General features: G+C 40.9%; 2 protein-coding genes across 6 annotated transcripts in view; one reads left to right on the top strand and one right to left on the bottom strand.

Annotated features, from left to right (window-relative positions):
* The window catches only part of NME7 (NME/NM23 family member 7), a 90,170-nt gene extending 80,965 nt beyond the window's left edge, over window positions 1-9,205 (bottom strand). For 2 of the 3 annotated variants that reach the window (XM_030448453.1, XM_030448468.1), the window contains exon 1: window positions 9,127-9,205. In XM_030448453.1, the coding sequence (XP_030304313.1) occupies window positions 9,127-9,129 (3 nt within the window). In that variant the 5' untranslated portion in view covers window positions 9,130-9,205. The remainder of the gene's footprint in view (window positions 1-9,126) is intronic. The other variant, XM_030448461.1, reaches the window with a different exon arrangement.
* On the top strand, window positions 9,072-18,680 carry BLZF1 (basic leucine zipper nuclear factor 1). 3 transcript variants are annotated; one of them, XM_030448439.1, is made up of 7 exons: window positions 9,072-9,089; window positions 11,642-11,698; window positions 12,826-13,265; window positions 13,931-14,130; window positions 15,719-15,847; window positions 16,389-16,608; window positions 17,456-18,680. In XM_030448439.1, exons 2-7 carry the CDS (start codon window positions 11,680-11,682, stop codon window positions 17,639-17,641), a joined length of 1,194 nt encoding a protein of 397 aa, XP_030304299.1. In that variant the 5' UTR covers window positions 9,072-9,089; window positions 11,642-11,679; the 3' UTR covers window positions 17,642-18,680. The 3 variants fall into 3 exon arrangements, with proteins under 3 accessions (XP_030304299.1, XP_030304283.1, XP_030304292.1); XM_030448423.1 differs by lacking the exon at window positions 9,072-9,089 and adding an exon at window positions 9,119-9,389; XM_030448432.1 differs by lacking the exon at window positions 9,072-9,089 and adding an exon at window positions 9,459-9,612.
* The last annotated feature ends 308 nt before the right edge of the window (window positions 18,681-18,988 follow it).

Here is an 18,988-nt window from a genome sequence, read left to right as displayed (position 1 = left end):
CTCCAATAGATCATTCCTGTGTTGGGGGCTAAAGAGCTGGACACAGTACTCCAGCTGGGGTCTCACAAGAGCAGAGCATCCAGGGAGAATCACCCCCCTTGACCTTCTGGTCATGCTTCTTCTGATGCAGCCCAGGCTATGGTTGGCTTTCTGGGATGTAACTGAACATTACTGGCTCATGTTGAACACACTCAGGACTGTTCCCAATCCATTCTCTGCCCAACCTGTATGGTGCTTGGGATTGCTGTAGCCCATGTGCAGGACCTTGCACTTGGTCTGTTGAACTTCATACAGTTTCCACAGACCCACTTCTTAAGCCTCACAAGGTCCCTCTGGGTGGCCTTCATTCTCTTCAGTGTATCGAACACACCACACTGTCTTCAGGACTTCCTGAGGGTGCACTTATTCCACTGTCCACATTACGAACAAAGATGTTAAAAAGTGCCTGTTCTCAACACTGACTCCTGAGGAACACCATGCATCAGTGGTCTCCATTTGGACATCAGGCTGTTGACTGCAACTCTTAAGAGTGTGACCACCCAGCCAGTTCCTTATCCATCAAGTGGTCAATCCATTGAATTCATGTCTTTCCAATTTAGGGACAAGGATGTTATGTGGGACAGTGACAAATGTTTTGTCTAATCTGAGTAGATTACATCAGTTGTTCTTCCCTTATCCACCAACACTGAAGCCCCACTAAGCCATTAAACTTCAGTGGCAACTTTGTGAGAGAAACATGAGATCTTAGACATACTGGTTGTAATTAACAAATAATATTCTGAGTGACAGCAAGTGCTCTAATTTTCAGCATTGTAATGCCCCTTGAATCCCCAAATTAATCCTCAGTAGCACACACTTATTGTTATTCGACCTATTTTCAACTTCTACAGTTCCTGTAACACAGAATATTTTCCAGGCAAAATACCCCACAACACTATGTAGACAGAGGACTTAATTATCTCTGTCTCCTAAAACTCACTTTCCTCCTTCTTTTCATGTTTCTGACACGAGCTTGTATTATTTTTAGAAACCAAATTTTGCAGCCCTCTCACTGCTATTAGACCTCCCACCACTTTCTCAACAGGCTTTTCTTCAGTCAAAAAGAAGAACATTTTAAAAAATCAAAATCATTTTTCAAGTGGAGAAACATCTGGCAATTGCAATTTCCATGACAATGTCATGACTACAGATAGTTCTCAATCTAAACCTCATATTCAGAAGCTCACCAGTGATTTTTGCAAGTATCTCATTTTATCCTCCCCTTGTAGAAAGCAAATCCTGCCTACTGAAAATTTCACACAAATTCTATGCAACTACTTCAAAGTAATTAAGAACTGGTTAAATTATTAAAATTCTTACTCTTCTTTGGAAATCATATTGAGTCAGACATATTTACACATTTACACTTACCCTGCTGCAAATAGGCGCAACTTCTTTTAGAACCAGTTATCTGACTTCAAATATTACTGGTACCTAGGCTTCCCAAATGCCTTTTGGACTTTGCATGTTCATATGGCTACTGCTTTCTAGACCATCTGTTGCCAAGTAACATGGGGATACTTCTGTCTCTGTAGCATTTACCAAGTCAATCTTCCTCATGGACAGGGATCTCAGTGCAGTAAATCATACCCATATGTTCAGGGGTTGTGATGAACACAGCTCTAAAAAGCTGAAGGTTACAAATATTCTTCTCAGATTTGGGAATCTGTAATCCCACCTCACATCTGGTTGTTCTGTCAATTTAATAAGCACAAAAAAAAAATAATCTTCTTTTACTACTAGGATATGAAAATTCTGCAAGTATCCTATGAAGCATGTAGGCATAAGTGGTATAACCTTTTTTTTTTTTTTGCACTCATAATAAGAGAATCAAGGATTCAAATCTTCAACTTATTCACTCCAATCCTCTGTGACTACATGTTATAGTTACTTAGTTATAGGACTCATGTAATTTTTCTAATTACAAAGCATAATTTCTCTTCAACACATGAAGGTTATCATACTGCTGTTTACTGATCTATGAAGACAGGTTAAGCTTTAGAATACCAGATTCACACTGTCTTTAAGGGAATATGTCACTGTTTAATGCATGTTACAGGATGCACTTTATAAAGCTACACGTGATAAGCTCTATTATTATACTCTTAATTACATGATGACACATTATTCCTCTAAGAGTAGTCAGTAGTGCTCAGCACACGCCTATCTGCCTCTACTAACTCAAAAAGAGTCTGACTGATTTTAGCAAAAGCATAGCTGTTCCCTAACTCAAAACAGCATCTGTAACAGAAGCCATCTCACACAATCATGTCTGAGCATAATGTTCAGATGCTTCGCATCTAATCAGTCAGTGGCAGCAGAACTAAAGCTGCCACGGTCAGCTGCTGGATCTGACTTCGAATTACGAGCTTGAAAATTCCCTGCATAGGAATCCAGGGAAGGAACTGGGGCTACACATACATTGAGCTACCTGTGCACATTCCATCACACAATCCAACCTGTATTGTATGTACAGGAAAAACATTTTTTTAAAGGCTCAATATTAAGCTAACCAATAAATTTGATGGCAATACTAAAAAACAGTCTTCTTTTATGGAGATTGGTCCTCTGGCAAAATTTCAGCTTTCAGTTTCTAGCCTTTTCAGAACTAGAGCTCTTCAGAGGACTGAATTTCCATGTTTTTATTAGGATTCTGAAATGTTTTCATTTTTTTCCCCCATATATTCTTATTCAAGCCTTCTATTAATTCTCAATCTCCAGCTGAATCCGTCTGGAAAATTTTGAGCAGAATGGTTAAAATTTCAGAAAGCTATGAGCATCTGGAAGTAGCTGTTTGAAAGAAAACACCTACAAATCCTGAACCAAAGCTGTCACCTGCACTTCAGAGTAGTATAATGCCTACAGTATATTCAGATTATCTCAGCTCATAATAATCTTCTGAAAAGCATTTTTAACAAGAACCAGTTGGTTGCCTTGGAATCACAGCTAAGGGAGAGTCCTTCAGCCATCCAGTATCAGCAGCATTAGCACTCAAGAGTTTGTGTGAATCCTCTAAAGTTTACACATGCTCCATCTGCCTTGAACAGATACAGCTCATAACAATTGAGTAACAATTTTTTAATTGTTATTGAGTAACAAGTCTGCTGACACCTTTCTTATTCACTGCTGTAGGCACTTGAAGCAAGTATTTTTTTCTGCACTACTGCTTATCCAAATGTTGATGTTAGAATAGTACTTTTTCTCAGAATGTGTCAAATATTAATTCTAACGTATCTGGGCTAAATCCAGATTTCAGCTAGCACAGATGTTGCATTTATATATCCTTTATTCTGTAGTCAGACTAGTGACAAGCAACATGTGAACAGAAATTCTCATTATATAAGCTGTTCAGTAACTTCCCTTTACTTTAAGTTGTGAAAAACTAAAAACTTTTGGGCAGTAGAAGCAGCAAATTGGGTAAGCTTAAACTCTGTCAATCCTAATGTGATTTTACAGATCCATTTTACAAAGATCTGTTCTACAATTTAAAGATTTTTCTCCCAGAGCATAGGACTCTTGTCATCACAGTTTTCAATAGACTACTTTATTCCCAGAAATGCAAAGGTCTCTGCAGCATGCAGACAGTGGTTGAGGTTCTAAACCCATACACAGTTTTGAACAAGCTTCTTAGTTTCACCTTCACAGCTGCACCCTGCATTAGTACATTTGATGTTTAGCCCTTTTTCAAAAACACAAAGCCATATTTCCCATTTTATTAATTTGTAAAATAGAAATAATCATTATTTCTTTAAGGGTAGATGAGCAAGATTTAATTGCTAAAATATCCATACTGTTTAGGTATTAGAAATCCCCCTTGGTTTTGCTGAAAACATGGCAGAAGCAGCTCATTTAGTTCCTTATTTCCTGCTTCTGCAGAAGCTTCACTGCAACACAGAAACCAGGCACCTGCGGAAGGGCAGGGCTGCTAATGCTGCCCAGCCTTGCTGCCTCAGCAATCACCACCAGGAACCACTGCTAGTCCAGAACAGCTGTAGGAAAGACTAAATCCAGTGAATTGGGGATGTTCAGACTTACAGGCTATGGTTCAATTTCAAAAGAGAGTGCCATAACCAAGAATATCTGATGATGTTCAGGTGAGACACAGTGAGGACATAATTTTAATTACGTACCTAGAAAGCATGCAGCATAATACAGTCTTGCTTCTAGATATTACAGTAAGAGAAAGAATATATAGAAAGGCTAAAAATGCAACCAAGTTTAGTGAAGAATCACACTTAAACATGCATGAAACCTATACTGCCTCAAGCACGCATGTCTGCATCTCCCTCCTAACCACGTGTAGAAACTCTCTTATATGTGACCCCCTTTCCAAACGTGTTAGAATATTCTGCAGGAAAATGTGATTAAAAAAGAATAAAAGTTGATCTGTTAAACTTACTGAAGAATCACACGGGAACAGCCCACACAACAGACTCTGGAACACATCTAGAGAGAGAGCCGCTTCTTTGCAAATACCGGCGCGCCCTCTGGCGCTCCAGGACAGGTTGAGCACCTCATTTAATCACCACAAATGAACCTCTCAAGTCATCAGTATGAAACCGGCTCAGTTTGCTACTTCTTCCAAGTGCACTCTGCCTCAAAATTAATAACCTTGCCAGAAGACGTAGCAAAGACTAAATTATAAAGAACAGATCACCACAGCCTGGGTGATAAAGTTCTTTCACAAAGGAAAACTGCTGGCACATGGGCACGGGGCATGTGGCCTTCCAATACCCACCCTCCAAAACTCCAGTGGTACTTTCTGTATTAATATCAGAGCTGCCCACCCCAGGAAGTGCAAGTGCCACTTCACAGGATTTCTCTCCTACTGGGAACGTACTTCTCTATTAGGCGTTAGTGTGGAAAAAAAAAATTATAATTTCAGCCTTTTCTATGAACTCGTCTGTTGAGGGATATTCTTGGTACATACGCCAATACTTGCTAAGATTTCACTACTGGTGTTAAACTGTAGCACTGTGTTCCAAAGCTGAGCTATACAAAATTTATTCCCTTTATCAAACCATACTCTGTCTTTATTTTCGATTTTGTTGGCTGGGAGAGAACTACTGGGTTCCATCTACAAAACACTACTGAGTGACCTGGGCCTCTTGCTTAGGCACCAGTGCCTCTGGTTTCCATCTGTGTAACACAAAATAGTCTGGGGGGGATTAAGCCAAACACTGTGCTTACTTCCGAGAAATGGTACTTTCGGTGATTATTCCTGTCACATTTACAGGTAATGGTCAGTTTTCCTGGAAAAAGCCCTCTTTAGTCTCACAGCAATAGGTGTTCCCTGATACCACTGTTTCTCACCAGCCAGTTAATGAGAGTATTCTACCTGGACATACTACCTTGCCTTAGTATTTTAGAAAATGACAATAAAATGCTCAACTGAACAGCCAAAAATACAGACACTATTAAAGAGAACGATAAAAAGTTCATTTTTTAGTGTTTAGCCACTGGACACACAGACAGCCAAGGGCTGGAGAACACAACAGACAAGATGAGGTTGGGAGAACCAAGCCTATGCAGCTCAGAGAAGGTTGAGAGCGACCTTAATGCTCTCTACAACAACCTAACTGAAAGACACCAAAAGGATGAAGCTGGACTCTTCTCACAGGTGCATTGGTAACAAAAAAGGCAAAGGACAAGAGGTGAAACACGGGACATTCCAATTACATACTAGGAAAAAAAAATAGAGAGAGAGGGTGGTCTAACACTGGCACACACTGCCCAGAGGAGACGTGCAATTTCTATTTTTGGAGTGGTTTAGGACTGCCTGGACACAGCTTGGAGCAGCTGAGTCTGGTAAGCAGGTTTTGAGCAAGGTTAGCAGGTTTTCTGAGTGAGTATATACACTGAAACCAATGCCATCTATATGACTGGCTAGAAGCAATACAAGACTAGGTTGTCCAAACATTCTAGCAGAATATGCACTACTTTCAAAATATAATACGAGGCTAAAAAAATCCAGCTTGTGGATGACAAGAAAGATGACTCTAGAAAGAGTCCTTTGATTCACTGTTCCTAAGAAAAGGTGTTTTGAAAATGTGAGTTGGATCAGGTGTGTAAAGTCATGGTGTGCAACAGTCACGTAACTTACCCTTTTCCCTAAAATGCTGGGTCCACACCTAATTCAGCAGCAAACATTCCCAAATGTCACAGCTTAGAAGTTTGGGCAGACCAAAAACCAGAGGAGAGAATTATGCTCTATTACCACCCTCGCCTCCACCCTCCCAAAGGGAAGATAAAAGGGGAATAAAAACGAGTCTTAACGTTGGAAATTTTTTTTAAAATGGAAACATTTACTAGAACAGGAGAAAGGCAGTAACATAAAGTATAATGAACAGAAATACAAATGTATACAAATATATATATACAACCCGATCTCGATGGTGTCAGGGATAGGTGCCTCAGGGACAACTCAGGAGAGGGCTCCACAGCTCTTCCCAGCACCCGATGGATATGGATGATGAAGAGTATGTGCTGAGCTGGTGGTAAAGGAACCCAAGGGAACAGCAGCGAAGCGAGGAGATGGCAATAAAGAGGAGACTCTCGGTCTGCCTGACCTCTATGGAGTATGGGTAGGAAATGGGAGGGAATAGATCCCTCTGTGTTCCGCCTCTTTCAGAGTCTGAAAGCCCTCCTTTCATACTCGTACTCAAACTATAACACCAAAACATCTATTTTCCCATTGTCTTCCACCTACCAAATTATTCTTACTGTGTATTAGTAAACTGGAAGGAGGAAGGAAAATTGGGTGGACAATGGGTGCATTGCCAGCATAAAATAAACAAGCAGGACTCTAACATTTCAAAGGCCAGAGAAGACCAAGAGAGAAAAGGTCCCAGGGTACTACAGAAGGGCAGGAAAGACAGTAAGCCTAACTGCAGTCTTTGGGAAGATCATGGAACAAGCTATTAAGCAGTCAACCATAGAGCATCTAAGAAGACATTATGATAATTTAAAGCATATAATGCAAATTTGCTGAGAAATTTCTGTCAAGAACAAATCTTTTTCTGACATGGTGAGCAAAGAAGGCACAGATCTGACAAACTTAGCTTAGACTCATTTTTTAATCCAACTCACCCGAGATCATGACAATCTGAGTATGAAATTATGGCCTAAACAGAAGCGTAGCTGTGAGTACTCTATGAAAAAGTAATTAAGAATACTTCTTTTGCAAACTGGAAGTTAAATAGGGTTCCACAACGATACGCGCCTAGCTTTATTTCATCTTTCCCTTACTACACTGAAAAATAAACCTCCAAAAGTGCACTTTCAGAATCTGGGTGGTAACTGAGGTGGGAAAGATAAAAGGCAGTTTAGTAAGCAGATGCAGCACTCCAAATGATGATCTGAAAACTCTGTGAAGACACAAAGCACTGCAATTATGATGAAGATAATAAATTCAAATGCAAGGGTGAAACCTAGCCAGACACCAAAAAGACAGGGGAAAAAAAAATCTGAAAATTGCAGTGGATTGCAGTTAGAGAGCGAGAGTGCAATGAGGTACAGTTGGGAAAAAAAGCATGGTAACCTTGGAACTATGAAGATCTAAGACATAAGTATTTTGCTCTGTTCAGCAGCAGTGTAAACAGCGATTGGCAAGTGCTGTACACATTAAACACTAGAAATCTGCAGAATAGAAAAGAATCTAAAATCTAAAATCACATTATCAATAGGAAATAATAAGAGAACAAAATTTATTTCATGCAGAATAATATGAAAATAAGGTGAAGTTCTAATCTTCAAGTTCTGCACGTAAAACACAGAAATGGAGTATCTTTATATACACCCAGGAGAGAGCAAGTAATCACTGGCATAATTTGCAGCAGGGAATATATTAAGAATAAAAAACTCAGTGGACTTTAAAAATCATGATGTAATGGAATTATGTCAACAGATCACACATTTCCTGTTACCAAAGGTCTTTCAAAACAAATCAAACAAATTCACCATTAACTGTTAGGGGTTCCTGTAAGACTTGACACCACTCTAATGAATCAGTTAACTGACACCTCAGAAATGAAGGGAGATTAGAAACACATCACACTCATAATGACAGTGATCTATGATAAAACATGTTTTACGTAGGTGACATCTGTATGAACTCAGAAAGCAGTATTTCTACTGACATGAATCAGTTCAACATGGGAATTGGAATCTACAATTTTGCCTGGATTAAAGATAAGACCTCTAACCTCTCTATTAGAAAACAAACAGCAGCATTCCTACTTAGGTGGCAAATGCTTATCTTCAGCTTGTGTCCTGAAAGCATGCTGCAAACAAAGCTGCAAGCAGGCTGCAGGAGCTGGGGCAAATCTGAGCTGCTCGATGCCAGTGTTTAGAGCTGAGTATAGCAGCAGGTGCATAGGCCAGGCTCTTAAATGTACCTTGCATATGTGTTTGAGAACAACAGTCGATTCAAAGTAGTAGGGCTTTAATCAGCTTTGTAACACTCATTTTTTCGAGTACCACCTTCAGCAAATGGGACTCCGTCAGCTTTCTCAGTGCAAAGTGTTTTTCCATTGGTGCCCCCGCCCTGTCACCTTCCCTGTAGCACTAAACAGAATATCCAGGCAAAAATAAAGATGTATTCCCTCCTTCAAATCCCCCGGCTGCCTTCCCATTGGGTGCTCTTGAATTTCCGAACTAGCCTGTTCCTAATCCACGGCGCCTGGAACGAGCCAACAGCTTTCCAGGCGGCTGTCGACGAGACCCAAGAGTTGTTGAAAATTACCCCCTGCCTGCGCTTCACAAGATCCCTCAGAAAAGAGGGGAAGGGGCAGGGCAAACCTCAGACCTCCGCGCCGCGTGGGGTAGCGGCCGCACCCCCACGCTCCGCTCCCGCCGCCGCCGCCTACGCACCGGGGAGCGCAGCGCAGCCCCCGAGGGGAGCCCTGCACGGGGCCCGCGGCCGTTATGCCGGCAGTTCAGCACCACCTGCCCCAGGGATGAGCTTCGCCCCGCCGCCCGCCTCGGCAGCCACCCCGCATCAGGGTGGGGAGCTGCTGCCGGGGACCCCCGCCCGCCTCACCCCCGGCCCGGTTGGTCCCGACACCCCCCTCCCCCGGTACCGCTCACCATGGTGGTGGCGGTAGCGATACGCAACCCGCCTCACTCTCCTGCCACGGGCCCGACGTCACGCACACGTACCGGCTCCCTGGCAACCGAAACCCCGCCCCCTCCCCCAAGCGGACCGTGGATTGGGCGAGAGCGAGGGAGGGGTTGACACGTCACCCGGAAGAGCCCCCTCCCAGGGTAGGAAGCGGAAGTTGGGAGAGGTGACGGTTGTGGCGGTTGTGACGGTTCTGAGTTGTTCGTCGGCAGTGCTGCTACGCTCTCCGGTAACGTCCTCAGGGCCCTGCCGCCCCCATCCCGCGGGGCCGTCCCTCTGCCCCGAGCAGGGGGTGGATCGCTTGCTCGGGGCTGGAGTCGGGGCAGGGGGATTGTGGCCGTTCTGGTAGTAAAAGGGCCTGAGCTGAAAGGCGGCCGGGACTGGCTCCGGGGGCACCGAGGCGGGTGGGGAGGGACTGAGTCCTACAGGAAGCCACTTTTCCAGAGCGATGGGTAACGTTCAGCTCTCGGTTACTGGCGAACTGTGGGGCTGAGACGAGAGAAGGCACCTCCACTGGTGGTAGCCAAAGCGTGGCGGGGCTGGGTGGCCGAGGCTGGATTGGTGTTTTTCTGAAGCCTTTATGGATCGTGATTCAGCCGTGTTAATACCGGGTTTCCTGGCTTTGCTCGTCATGTGTGGGGTTCTACAGGATACGATGTTATCTGAGAGATGCAGTGGCTAATGATGCAGTTAATGAAGGGATTTTACTTATAGGGATGCAATAAAAGGGGGGAGGGTGAGCAGAGGTTTACACTGAGACTTTGAAAGTAACAGACCAGTAACAACAGTATGATAAAATGACCAGTGAAGGGGCAGGAACATCAGCAGGTGGTCTGGGGATGTGTGCTTAGAAAGCTGCAAGTTGGAAAGGGCCCTGGGGGTACTGGTTGGCAGTCGACTTAATATATTGAGTCAGCAGTGTGTGCAGGTGGCCAAGAAGGCCAATGGCATCCTGGCTTGTATTGGAACACTGTGGCCAACAGGACTAGAGAGGTGATCATCTCTCTTTACTCAGCTCTGGTGAGGCTGTACCTTGAGTACTGTGTTCAGTTCTGGGCACCTCACTATAAGAGGGACACAGAAGTGCTGTAGCATGTCCAGAAAGGGGCAGCAAAGCTCATTAAGGGCCTGGAGCACAAGTCTTGTGAGGAGCAGCAGAGAGAGCTGGGGGTGTTTAGTATGGAGGAGGCTGAAAGGAGACCTTCTCGTTCTCTTCAACTACCAGAAGGGAGTTTGGAGTGAGGAGGGAAACAGCCTCTTCTCCTTGGTGGACTAGGAAAGGACCAGAGGGAATGGATGGAAGCTGTGCCAGGGAAGGTTTAGGCTGGATGTTAGGAAACATTTTTTCACTGAGAGGGTTGTCAGGCATTACAGTGGCTTGACCAGGACAGTGGCAAAGTCATCATCCCTGGAGGCATTTAAAAGGAGTTTGGACCTGGTCCTTAGGGACATGGTTTATTATGGTGTTGGTCAGAGGTTGACCTGGATGATCTTGGAGGTCTCTTCATTCTTAAAACATTCTGTCTCAGATGAAGCCAATTAAACCAAATGCTCAAAATAATTTTTTTTTAGTATCCTTGCCATTGAGTATGAGCAGCTACACTTGTATTTCCTTATTTTCCTCAGATAAGTGGAAATCATCAATCCAAACTGAAGAGTAGTGATTTGCCAATCAGGATATTAAATGGACAAAAACGTAACTCTAGCTGTAGAAGCAACAGATATCAAGATATTCCTGCATCTGTAGTTTGAGAAAGTTCAAGGAGGGAAAAGTTCTTTCTGTTGTCTTCTGGTCATCACAAAAAATAAAGCGACTTTCTACAAAACAAATATCAGGAAACCTTACTTCTGCAAGAGTGTTTGTTGCTACCATTGTCTTTCCAAGGTACAGATCTGTAACAGTGGAAGTCAAAAAAGTTTTAGTTAAGCCTTTTCAGTTACTGATATAAAGAAAGGAAGCAAGGGCTTTGGGAGATCTCTCTTGAATAACAAGGAGAACTAAATCAAAACAACCAAAACCCGCAACAATCCTCTTGGTCTGCTTTTAGGATGATGTGGCATCAATTTGTAATTCAGTTGATTCAGTTATGATCTTAGGTGTTTTGGGCAAAGTCATGCATTTTTGCTCTGGGAGTGTTTAAAGTTTTAAGGGTAAGACTGAATACTCACTGAAAACAGGAGGGAGACTGGAAAGAGAAACTTGAGGAATGCAAACTGAAATTGGTTGAGGAGCAGGAGGTAGGAGTTGTAGTCCAGCTCTTAGTGAAGCAGGAGTCTCATAGGCCACCTTCTTTTAAGTCTTTGGGTCTTGGTGTGGGTTTTATAACTTTAGGGTTTTTTTTTCTTTGTTTTTGTCTGTGTTTTTTTTATTGTGCTACTGAAGTGGAGTTTAGAGGTTGCACTAGAAAATAGGACAAGATTAACTGTCAATGTTACCTTGCTAAAGATATTTTTTCCCCATGCTTCTTATTTCATCTTCAGACTTATGCAGTTAGGAAGAGGTGACTGCCAAAGCGAAAATGACGTCTCTAGAAAAAGGTAGGTGGTTCACATGATAACTAAGCAGACTGTATTAAAAATACTTCAACTTGAATTCTAAAGACCAGGGTTACACTGTATGCTGAACTCCTTTCATTTAAACTTAGTCCCTTTAGGTAGGAAATAGTTATGTGACTTCATTATTGCACTGAAAATTAGAGCTGCCTGGATGGAACAGTTATTGAATGTAGTTTTCTAATCCATCTTTTTATTGAAAAACAAGTTTTTCACTGGTACTGTCATCTGTCTGTATGCATGTCTGACAGTTCTCTAGTATTGAGAACTTATACTGATTCAGCCAGCCTGAAGGCAGGGTGGTATAATGGTGCTTCTATAGCATTTTTGAAAAATCATTATTTGGATAGATGATGCATACTTACATTAACTGCCTGCGGTATGAGGAGAAAAAAGGCATTATGTGTAGCTATGTTCTAAGAAACTTTCTTGGCTTAGTCCACTGTGAGGAAGCTACTACAGTATTTAATTCAGCTGAAAAAATATTGAACAAGTAATATAAATTTCAGTAAAATTTATCATGCATATTCAGAGCAGAATGCAGGATTACAGAATGCAGGGGCCTGCAGGATACTGGGATCTGTTGATGAGAAGTGAAACAGAATTGGCTTGTTGGCTTTTCTTAAACCTTCACCTGGACAGCTAAGACACATAGTAGAGAGTGCTTGAAAGTCTGCTAAACTTCCTAAGCTGTTAGTAGCTATGTAACAAATAGCTGCTTTTCATTTAATTCTTGCTTTTGAAATGAGGCTGCTCTGATTCTGTCATCTCCCAAAACTTGATTGTGCTTTCAACTGATGAGTAATATTGTAAAGAATTTTCTCCTTATTAGGTCTTTTTTATGTCTGCATCTGATCTTGTATAGCAGCAGGAAATTTAGATTAATACAATTCAAATCTATGTCTGTGTCTTGTGCTATCAGTATTAATGAACAACACACACTTGAGTAAGGACTTTTCTAACTTAATTTTTTTAATTAATGCTGCAAAGGGCTATGATACGTGTACAATTAAATCATGTAACTTTGAAGTACAAAGTATATAATGACGAGTTAAAATGAGGCTATAACAAAGGGAAAGGTAGTAAACTCCTTCTGTTTTGCTAAATTTTAGTTGATGATGCCTCATCACCTATCCGAGGACCTGGAGATGGCATGGAAACAGAACAGCCAGCTCAGTCAGTGGAATTAATCACTGGAGCCAACACTACAAATCCTCATGTCCACCACAGCCCACACAAAAAGACCGTCTCTTCCTTGAGTCCTGGAGTTCTGCAGCTAGGGAAAATATGTGCTGATAAATCAGTGGAGATTGAAGCTATTCGTATATTAGTCCCCAAAGCTGCTATCACCCATGTCATTCCAACTAAAAATGCTAAGGTATCTAAATCAGTGGGACTTAAAGGAGACACATTCCATCAGTCAGATGGAGCCGGAGATCCCAAGAAAGAGCAGATGGAGCTGAAAAATGCAATTGAAAAGCTAAAGAATTCAGAAAAGCGGTTGTTACAGGATAAAGAAGGTCTCTCTAATCAGCTGCGTATACAGACAGAGGTGAGAAATGAAAGGTATTTTCTCTTACATAGCTGAGCTGTTTTGGCTTCTATAAGCAGTTTGTGAATGTGAGCAGAGAACTGCTATGACACTAGCTTTGAAGCAGACAGTTTCCCTTTTGAAATTATCAGCTGAGATACAAAGTACATCTAAGTAATCCAGGGCTGTTTTTCTGACAACAGATGAATGTATCAAAGGCTTCAAGCTGGGAGGAACACATTAGGGTTTGGAAGGAAGTAGATGTTCTTTTCATGTTGAAAGATTTTGCTCCTCAACCTCTATGTGAAAAATATGATGCCATTGAGGGGGTGACTATAATTTTCTACATAATGTAAATGGTTGTCTTGACTAATCCCTTGTTATTTTACCAATTCACAACTTGAATACAACTGAAATTTTCTTAGTTTCCAGTAGCAGGCTTTCATTTTTCCTCGTTAGCCTCTGTTAGAATTTAAATAAGAATGCATTATATATGCATTAGTCTCAAATGTTTGTGCTCACTGGAGTGGATTTTGAGGCTTCATATATTCTGCACTGGATTTGTTCCATTCTAGAAAGAAATACAGCGTACTGTTAGGTATTTGCAATAACTTCCACTACTTTATGGATGTAGGAGGTGTTTCATTCTGTATTGATAAGTACAAGATGGCCTGCTCTCATTCTAGGTGAATCGGGAGCTGAAGAAATTACTCGTTGCTTCTGTTGGGGATGATCTGCAGTATCACTTTGAGCGGATGGCTCGTGAGAAAAATCAGCTAATCCTGGAAAATGAGGTCTTGGGCCGAAATATCTCTCAGTTGTCTGAACAACTAGAGCGCATGTCTATACAGTGTGATGTGTGGCGAAGCAAATTCCTAGCAAGCAGGTATTGCCTCTTACAGAGCTGTTGTACCAGTGTTCTCCTTCAGCCTTTTATTAAAAATGGCCATTTTTAATAATCTGGGAATAAGTACAGACAAAACAGCTATAATGACACCATTGTGAAATTCTGAGTTAACAGAAAAGGCAAAAAGACAGCTCCTTGTAAATCTGAGTAGTTATGCTTTTCAAAAGTAATATAATGGATCCTAACCCCCCTAAAATCTTAACTACAGTTCTTGTCAACATAGCAAGATAGGCTGTTAATTCTGATAGACTGTGGGCACTTTCAGGTTTAAAAATGTCTTACAGAACAGCAGTCTGGATGTGTCTTAAAGGTAATTAGCTTGATTTTCATCCCCATGTCTCAGTATGATACAATAATCAGTTTGTGAAGAAGCTGATTTGTTGAAAACTTTTTACAGTGACTGGGAAAGGCAGCTCAATTTGGAAGAAAATGTACAGATTGTGTCAGTGCTCAGAACTCTACTGTTACTTCTCTAACCACAGAATAATGGGTCCCAAAAGTCAGGAGCAAATCTTAAGCTGGTCTCAGTATCAAAATTTCATATAACAGTGGATTATTATTTTAATTTACTATGCATGGTTGTCTTACCACATACATAAATAGTGGTTTAGCATTTTTAATCTCTTAATGTACTTGAATGTAACTAACTAAATTTTGTACTTAATGTGTATTATGAAAAAGTTTTACTCCTTGAAGGAAATGGTAACAGTGTCCTCCATTTAATTTGCTGGTCTTAAGAAATCTCCATGCATTGAATGAATGTAAGTGGTTGTGATCATCCTAGGTAGGGTAGTTTTTAGCTACCTAATTCAACTTGTTTCTTTAGCATTAACAGGATTTGTGAGATCAGGGATTCCAGTCCCTTCCAGGAACAACAGTGTGACAGTGTATTTAGAGTAACACCCTTCAATATTGTAACATTCTCACTTGTTGAGATCTCAGATTTCTATCTGGTTGTTGTTGAAATGTATTTCTGTTTTCTGAGTTTACAGAATTTCAGTGTATGAAATACCTGCTTGAGGTGGCTGTGCCAAGTGTCATGGCATAGCAAAATGTGACAGTTGCCTCATTTATGCTCTTACTTGCTCATATTTGATGTATATAACATGTAGCTGTTGCCTCTGAGACATGCAAAGAGTTGATTGCAGTCTGTAGCTATAGCTGTTGTCTCTGGAGATAGGAACAGGTGTGATTACAGCATCCTTGTGAGAACTGTGTTAGTAAAACAACACATCCTCAGCTTTTTCTCTCTCAGCATTCTTTTTTACACCATGTTGACTTACTCAAGACATTTTAAAATGTATGTTGTTAGATTTGTATTAAGTGACATAAGGTGGCTTAAACTTACAAGTCAAAACATAATCTTGCACTTGTGCTGACAGTAGTTGAATAGAAATTGCTCTCAACACGTCCTTCATAATAAGGCTGATATAGGGCCTGTGTAGGGCTGGGGGGTGAGAACAGAGGCTTAATACTTACTTTGAGCCGACAAATCACAGTCTGTAGTAGAATAAAGCTGCTTTACAAACTGCTCCCTTACCCTACTGATCAGAGGTTTCTTTTGCAGGGTTATGGCTGATGAACTAACCAATACCAGAGCAATTCTTCAGCGTCAAACCAGGGATGCACAAAGCGCAATCCAGGACTTGCTGAATGAACGTGATCAGTTCCGTCAAGAAATGATAGATACCCAAAAGTATGACTTTCCTAATCCACGCTGCCTCTGTGCAAACTTTTCATTTCTGTCGCTGTATCCTAGGCCAGAGAAGACTCAAGTAACTTTCCTAATTATGCTAGTGGATAGTAGAGTCATTTTCCAGCTTCAGAGCTGAAAGAGCCAAAGTAGTATTAATTCTTTCTTCATTCTCTGGAGGCATAAGTTCTTAGGGGTAAGATACTGTAGAACTGACATCCCTTGTGTCCCCAGGCTTTCTCTATTTAATTGCTTACTGTCTTGACTTCAAGTCTACTCTGTCTCCTTCCAAAATGTACAGATACTTCACGCACATTGGCTTTTTAATGCTTAACCTGACAGGCAACAAGTAAGTTTCACCAGTACTAAAATACTGTGAGGACAGTGCCCTGGAGAATAGCCTTCTTCTTCAAACACTTCAGCTTGTTAACATTTGGCTTGGGCAGTGAGTCTTACAAGAGAGAATTTCTCTGAAATATGTTGCTAGTACAGAGTGAAAGAAAAACACTAATAGTGCTCTTTGGTTTTTTTCCTTTCTGCATAGGCTGCTGGAAGAGCTGATGGTTTCTCTTCAGTGGGGGAGACAACAGACATACTACCCTAGTGCTCAGCCTTACACTACAACAGAGCTAGCAGCTGTCAACTGTAAGCTAGCCAAAGCTGTAAGTTCCCATCTTCTTGGAAATGTTGGCAATAATGCTCCAAAAAAGAGTTCAGTAGCTGTGGAGTTCTGCAATACCCCTGCTGAGAAAATGGCTGAAATGGTAAGAACTTTGTACATCTCAATTTGTCAGCACCATCTTCTTTCTAGAAAGAAGCACTTTGCTTTAAGTACTTAATAAGTTGCTTTTTATAAAAACTATATGCAGGGGAAACTTGCTGAGTAGCGCTGTCTTTTTTTTTTAAAAAAAGACACCATCCTTCCCCTCCAGAAAAACACCAAACAAAAAACAAAACCACACACAAAACAAAAAGCCCAATAAACAAACAAATCCAAAACCGGAAGAATAAACAGAACATAAATAATATGATGATACATACTGTTTCCTTCCCTGTCCCTAGCACCACAAATAACGGGGTCAGAATTTGTTTAGTGTGTCAGGAGGAAGCCAACTGAAGATACTTAATGGAGTTTAAAAACCAAGTGGGCAAAGAAACCTAGTTCAGGTAGGAATATACCATAACATGTCAGCAGTAGCTTCTGTTGTTCTAAAAATCATTTCTGTTTATAGTGGGTGGAAACAGAAGCTATGTGATTATCTTTCTGGATAAGGCTTCACTGCAGGAAGGGTGATGTTTAAGAAGTAAACTGGACTAACACTTTAATCTAGAAGTAGTTGAATAATATTCGAGCAGCAGGAGACTCACAGTGCCTAGTTATGTGTTGCCTAGTTTTGCTCAGCTCTGCTAAAAATACTAGAATTTTTTTATTCATTACTAATTTGTAAATGGTACTTACTGTCTTAATACTGAAGGGCTGGACAGGTGGCTGTTTAGCTTTCAACTTGAAAAAACGTTCTTTTGAGAAGGATTATCTCCTAGATGTTAAAGAAGGATAAAGTGCATTAAACTTAATAGATATCATTTTATTCTCAACCTTCCCATCCTTAGGTGCTACGTGTGCTGGATCCAGCTGCACGGACAGAAACATCAACAGAAGTTTCTTTTTCCGAGACTTCTCCAACCTCCTTCCTTTCCACAAAGAAGAATATTGGAAGGTTTCACCCATACACAAGATATGAAGATGTAACTTTCAATTGTTGCAATCACTGTCAAGGAGAGCTGATAGCACTTTAAAAACACAGCCAGTGCAGCTGTACCTGCAGTCTTTCTGAAGAGTTACAGTAGTTGATGTCCAGCAAACTTCCCTTTTTCCTCTTTCTTTCCATAATGGGTGGGTTTAACTTTGGAAATTATGCACTTTGTGCTTCTCTGCCTCTTGAAGTGAGAGACTGCCAGCATTTCTTTAGCCTCTGAGATACTTCTACTACTTTTCAATCTGGAAAGCTTTTTTTTTTTTTTCCACAAAGGCAAGAGCAAAGGTATTACTCTGGCCCAATTTTTAGAGCATAGAGGTGCCTGTGACTGTTTAAGGTTTTCAGTCTTAATATCAAATCTCTTTAGAGAGAGACAAAAGCATAGCTATACCAAAGTAAATGAAGTGCTCATAGGTTATATTTGAAAGAGAAGAATAAAAGGCAATGGAAAATGGTCAGCTCCATGCTTTTTTTTTCTTTATAAATCCTAGCCAGGGTGATCAACTCTATCCAAATCTATGTTCAACATTTTAAATTTAGTATTAAAAAGGAGTATGTGCAATGATTCTTACTATCTGTATGTTCTGAAAATAAGAGTATATGCAGTGTTGCAGCCCTCCTAACAAGGAGAGACCATGAATGAACTGTAGCTATGATACATAAATAGTAACCGGTTTTAAATGGATCCTGAAAAAATCTTGTTTCCATAAAGCTAAAATAATGGCTTTTCCATCTATTTTCCATCTATTTCAGCTTCTGGAGCAAAGCTGTTGCACAGCTGATCCTCAGAAAAAACAGACTGATATACCTCCTTTAGTACACAGTGTTGAAACCTGACCTAGCATTAGTCCTTGCCCAAGGTCGTCTTAGATGTTAAGGGAAGTTGAAGAGAAGCACTAAGTTTGCACAAGCACTGGTAAAAAATATTTTTTTACTTGTATGATTTTATAATCTTTGACCCAGTTTTTCTTTGCATCTCCTACCATGATCAGAATATGTAAGATCAGTTCTTGCTGTTGCTAGCCATGCTTTGGTTTGCCTGGAATAAAACACAATAAACTTTTTTTGCTTGCTTTGGAGTTGCAGTTTTGGATTTAATATAGCTGTATTTCCAACCTTGTTTTCTGTGCAGCATAAAAGGAACTATATGACATTGAGCTTTAAAATCCTTCACTCTACTGGTCTGACGTGATGAACCAAGACGCATTTCTTAGGTAGCTTGCTGCAATTAGGGAGATACTGTGAACCTTTGCAAACACTCCCCCTGCCAGGTGCAAGAAGCATTTCTTGCCCTTGGTGTCAGGGAAGGAAGAAGGCACCTGTTACATTCCTCATTAGCATGTGAAATTTTCATTTCACATCCATGTCCTTTATATGTGCTGGTAAA

Source organism: Calypte anna, chromosome 1 (genome assembly GCF_003957555.1).
Source record: "Calypte anna isolate BGI_N300 chromosome 1, bCalAnn1_v1.p, whole genome shotgun sequence".
In the NCBI taxonomy this organism is placed as follows: domain Eukaryota; kingdom Metazoa; phylum Chordata; class Aves; order Apodiformes; family Trochilidae; genus Calypte; species Calypte anna.
The sequence above is the reverse complement of the archived record's forward strand: the minus strand, read 5'-3'. Positions and strand labels throughout refer to the sequence as shown.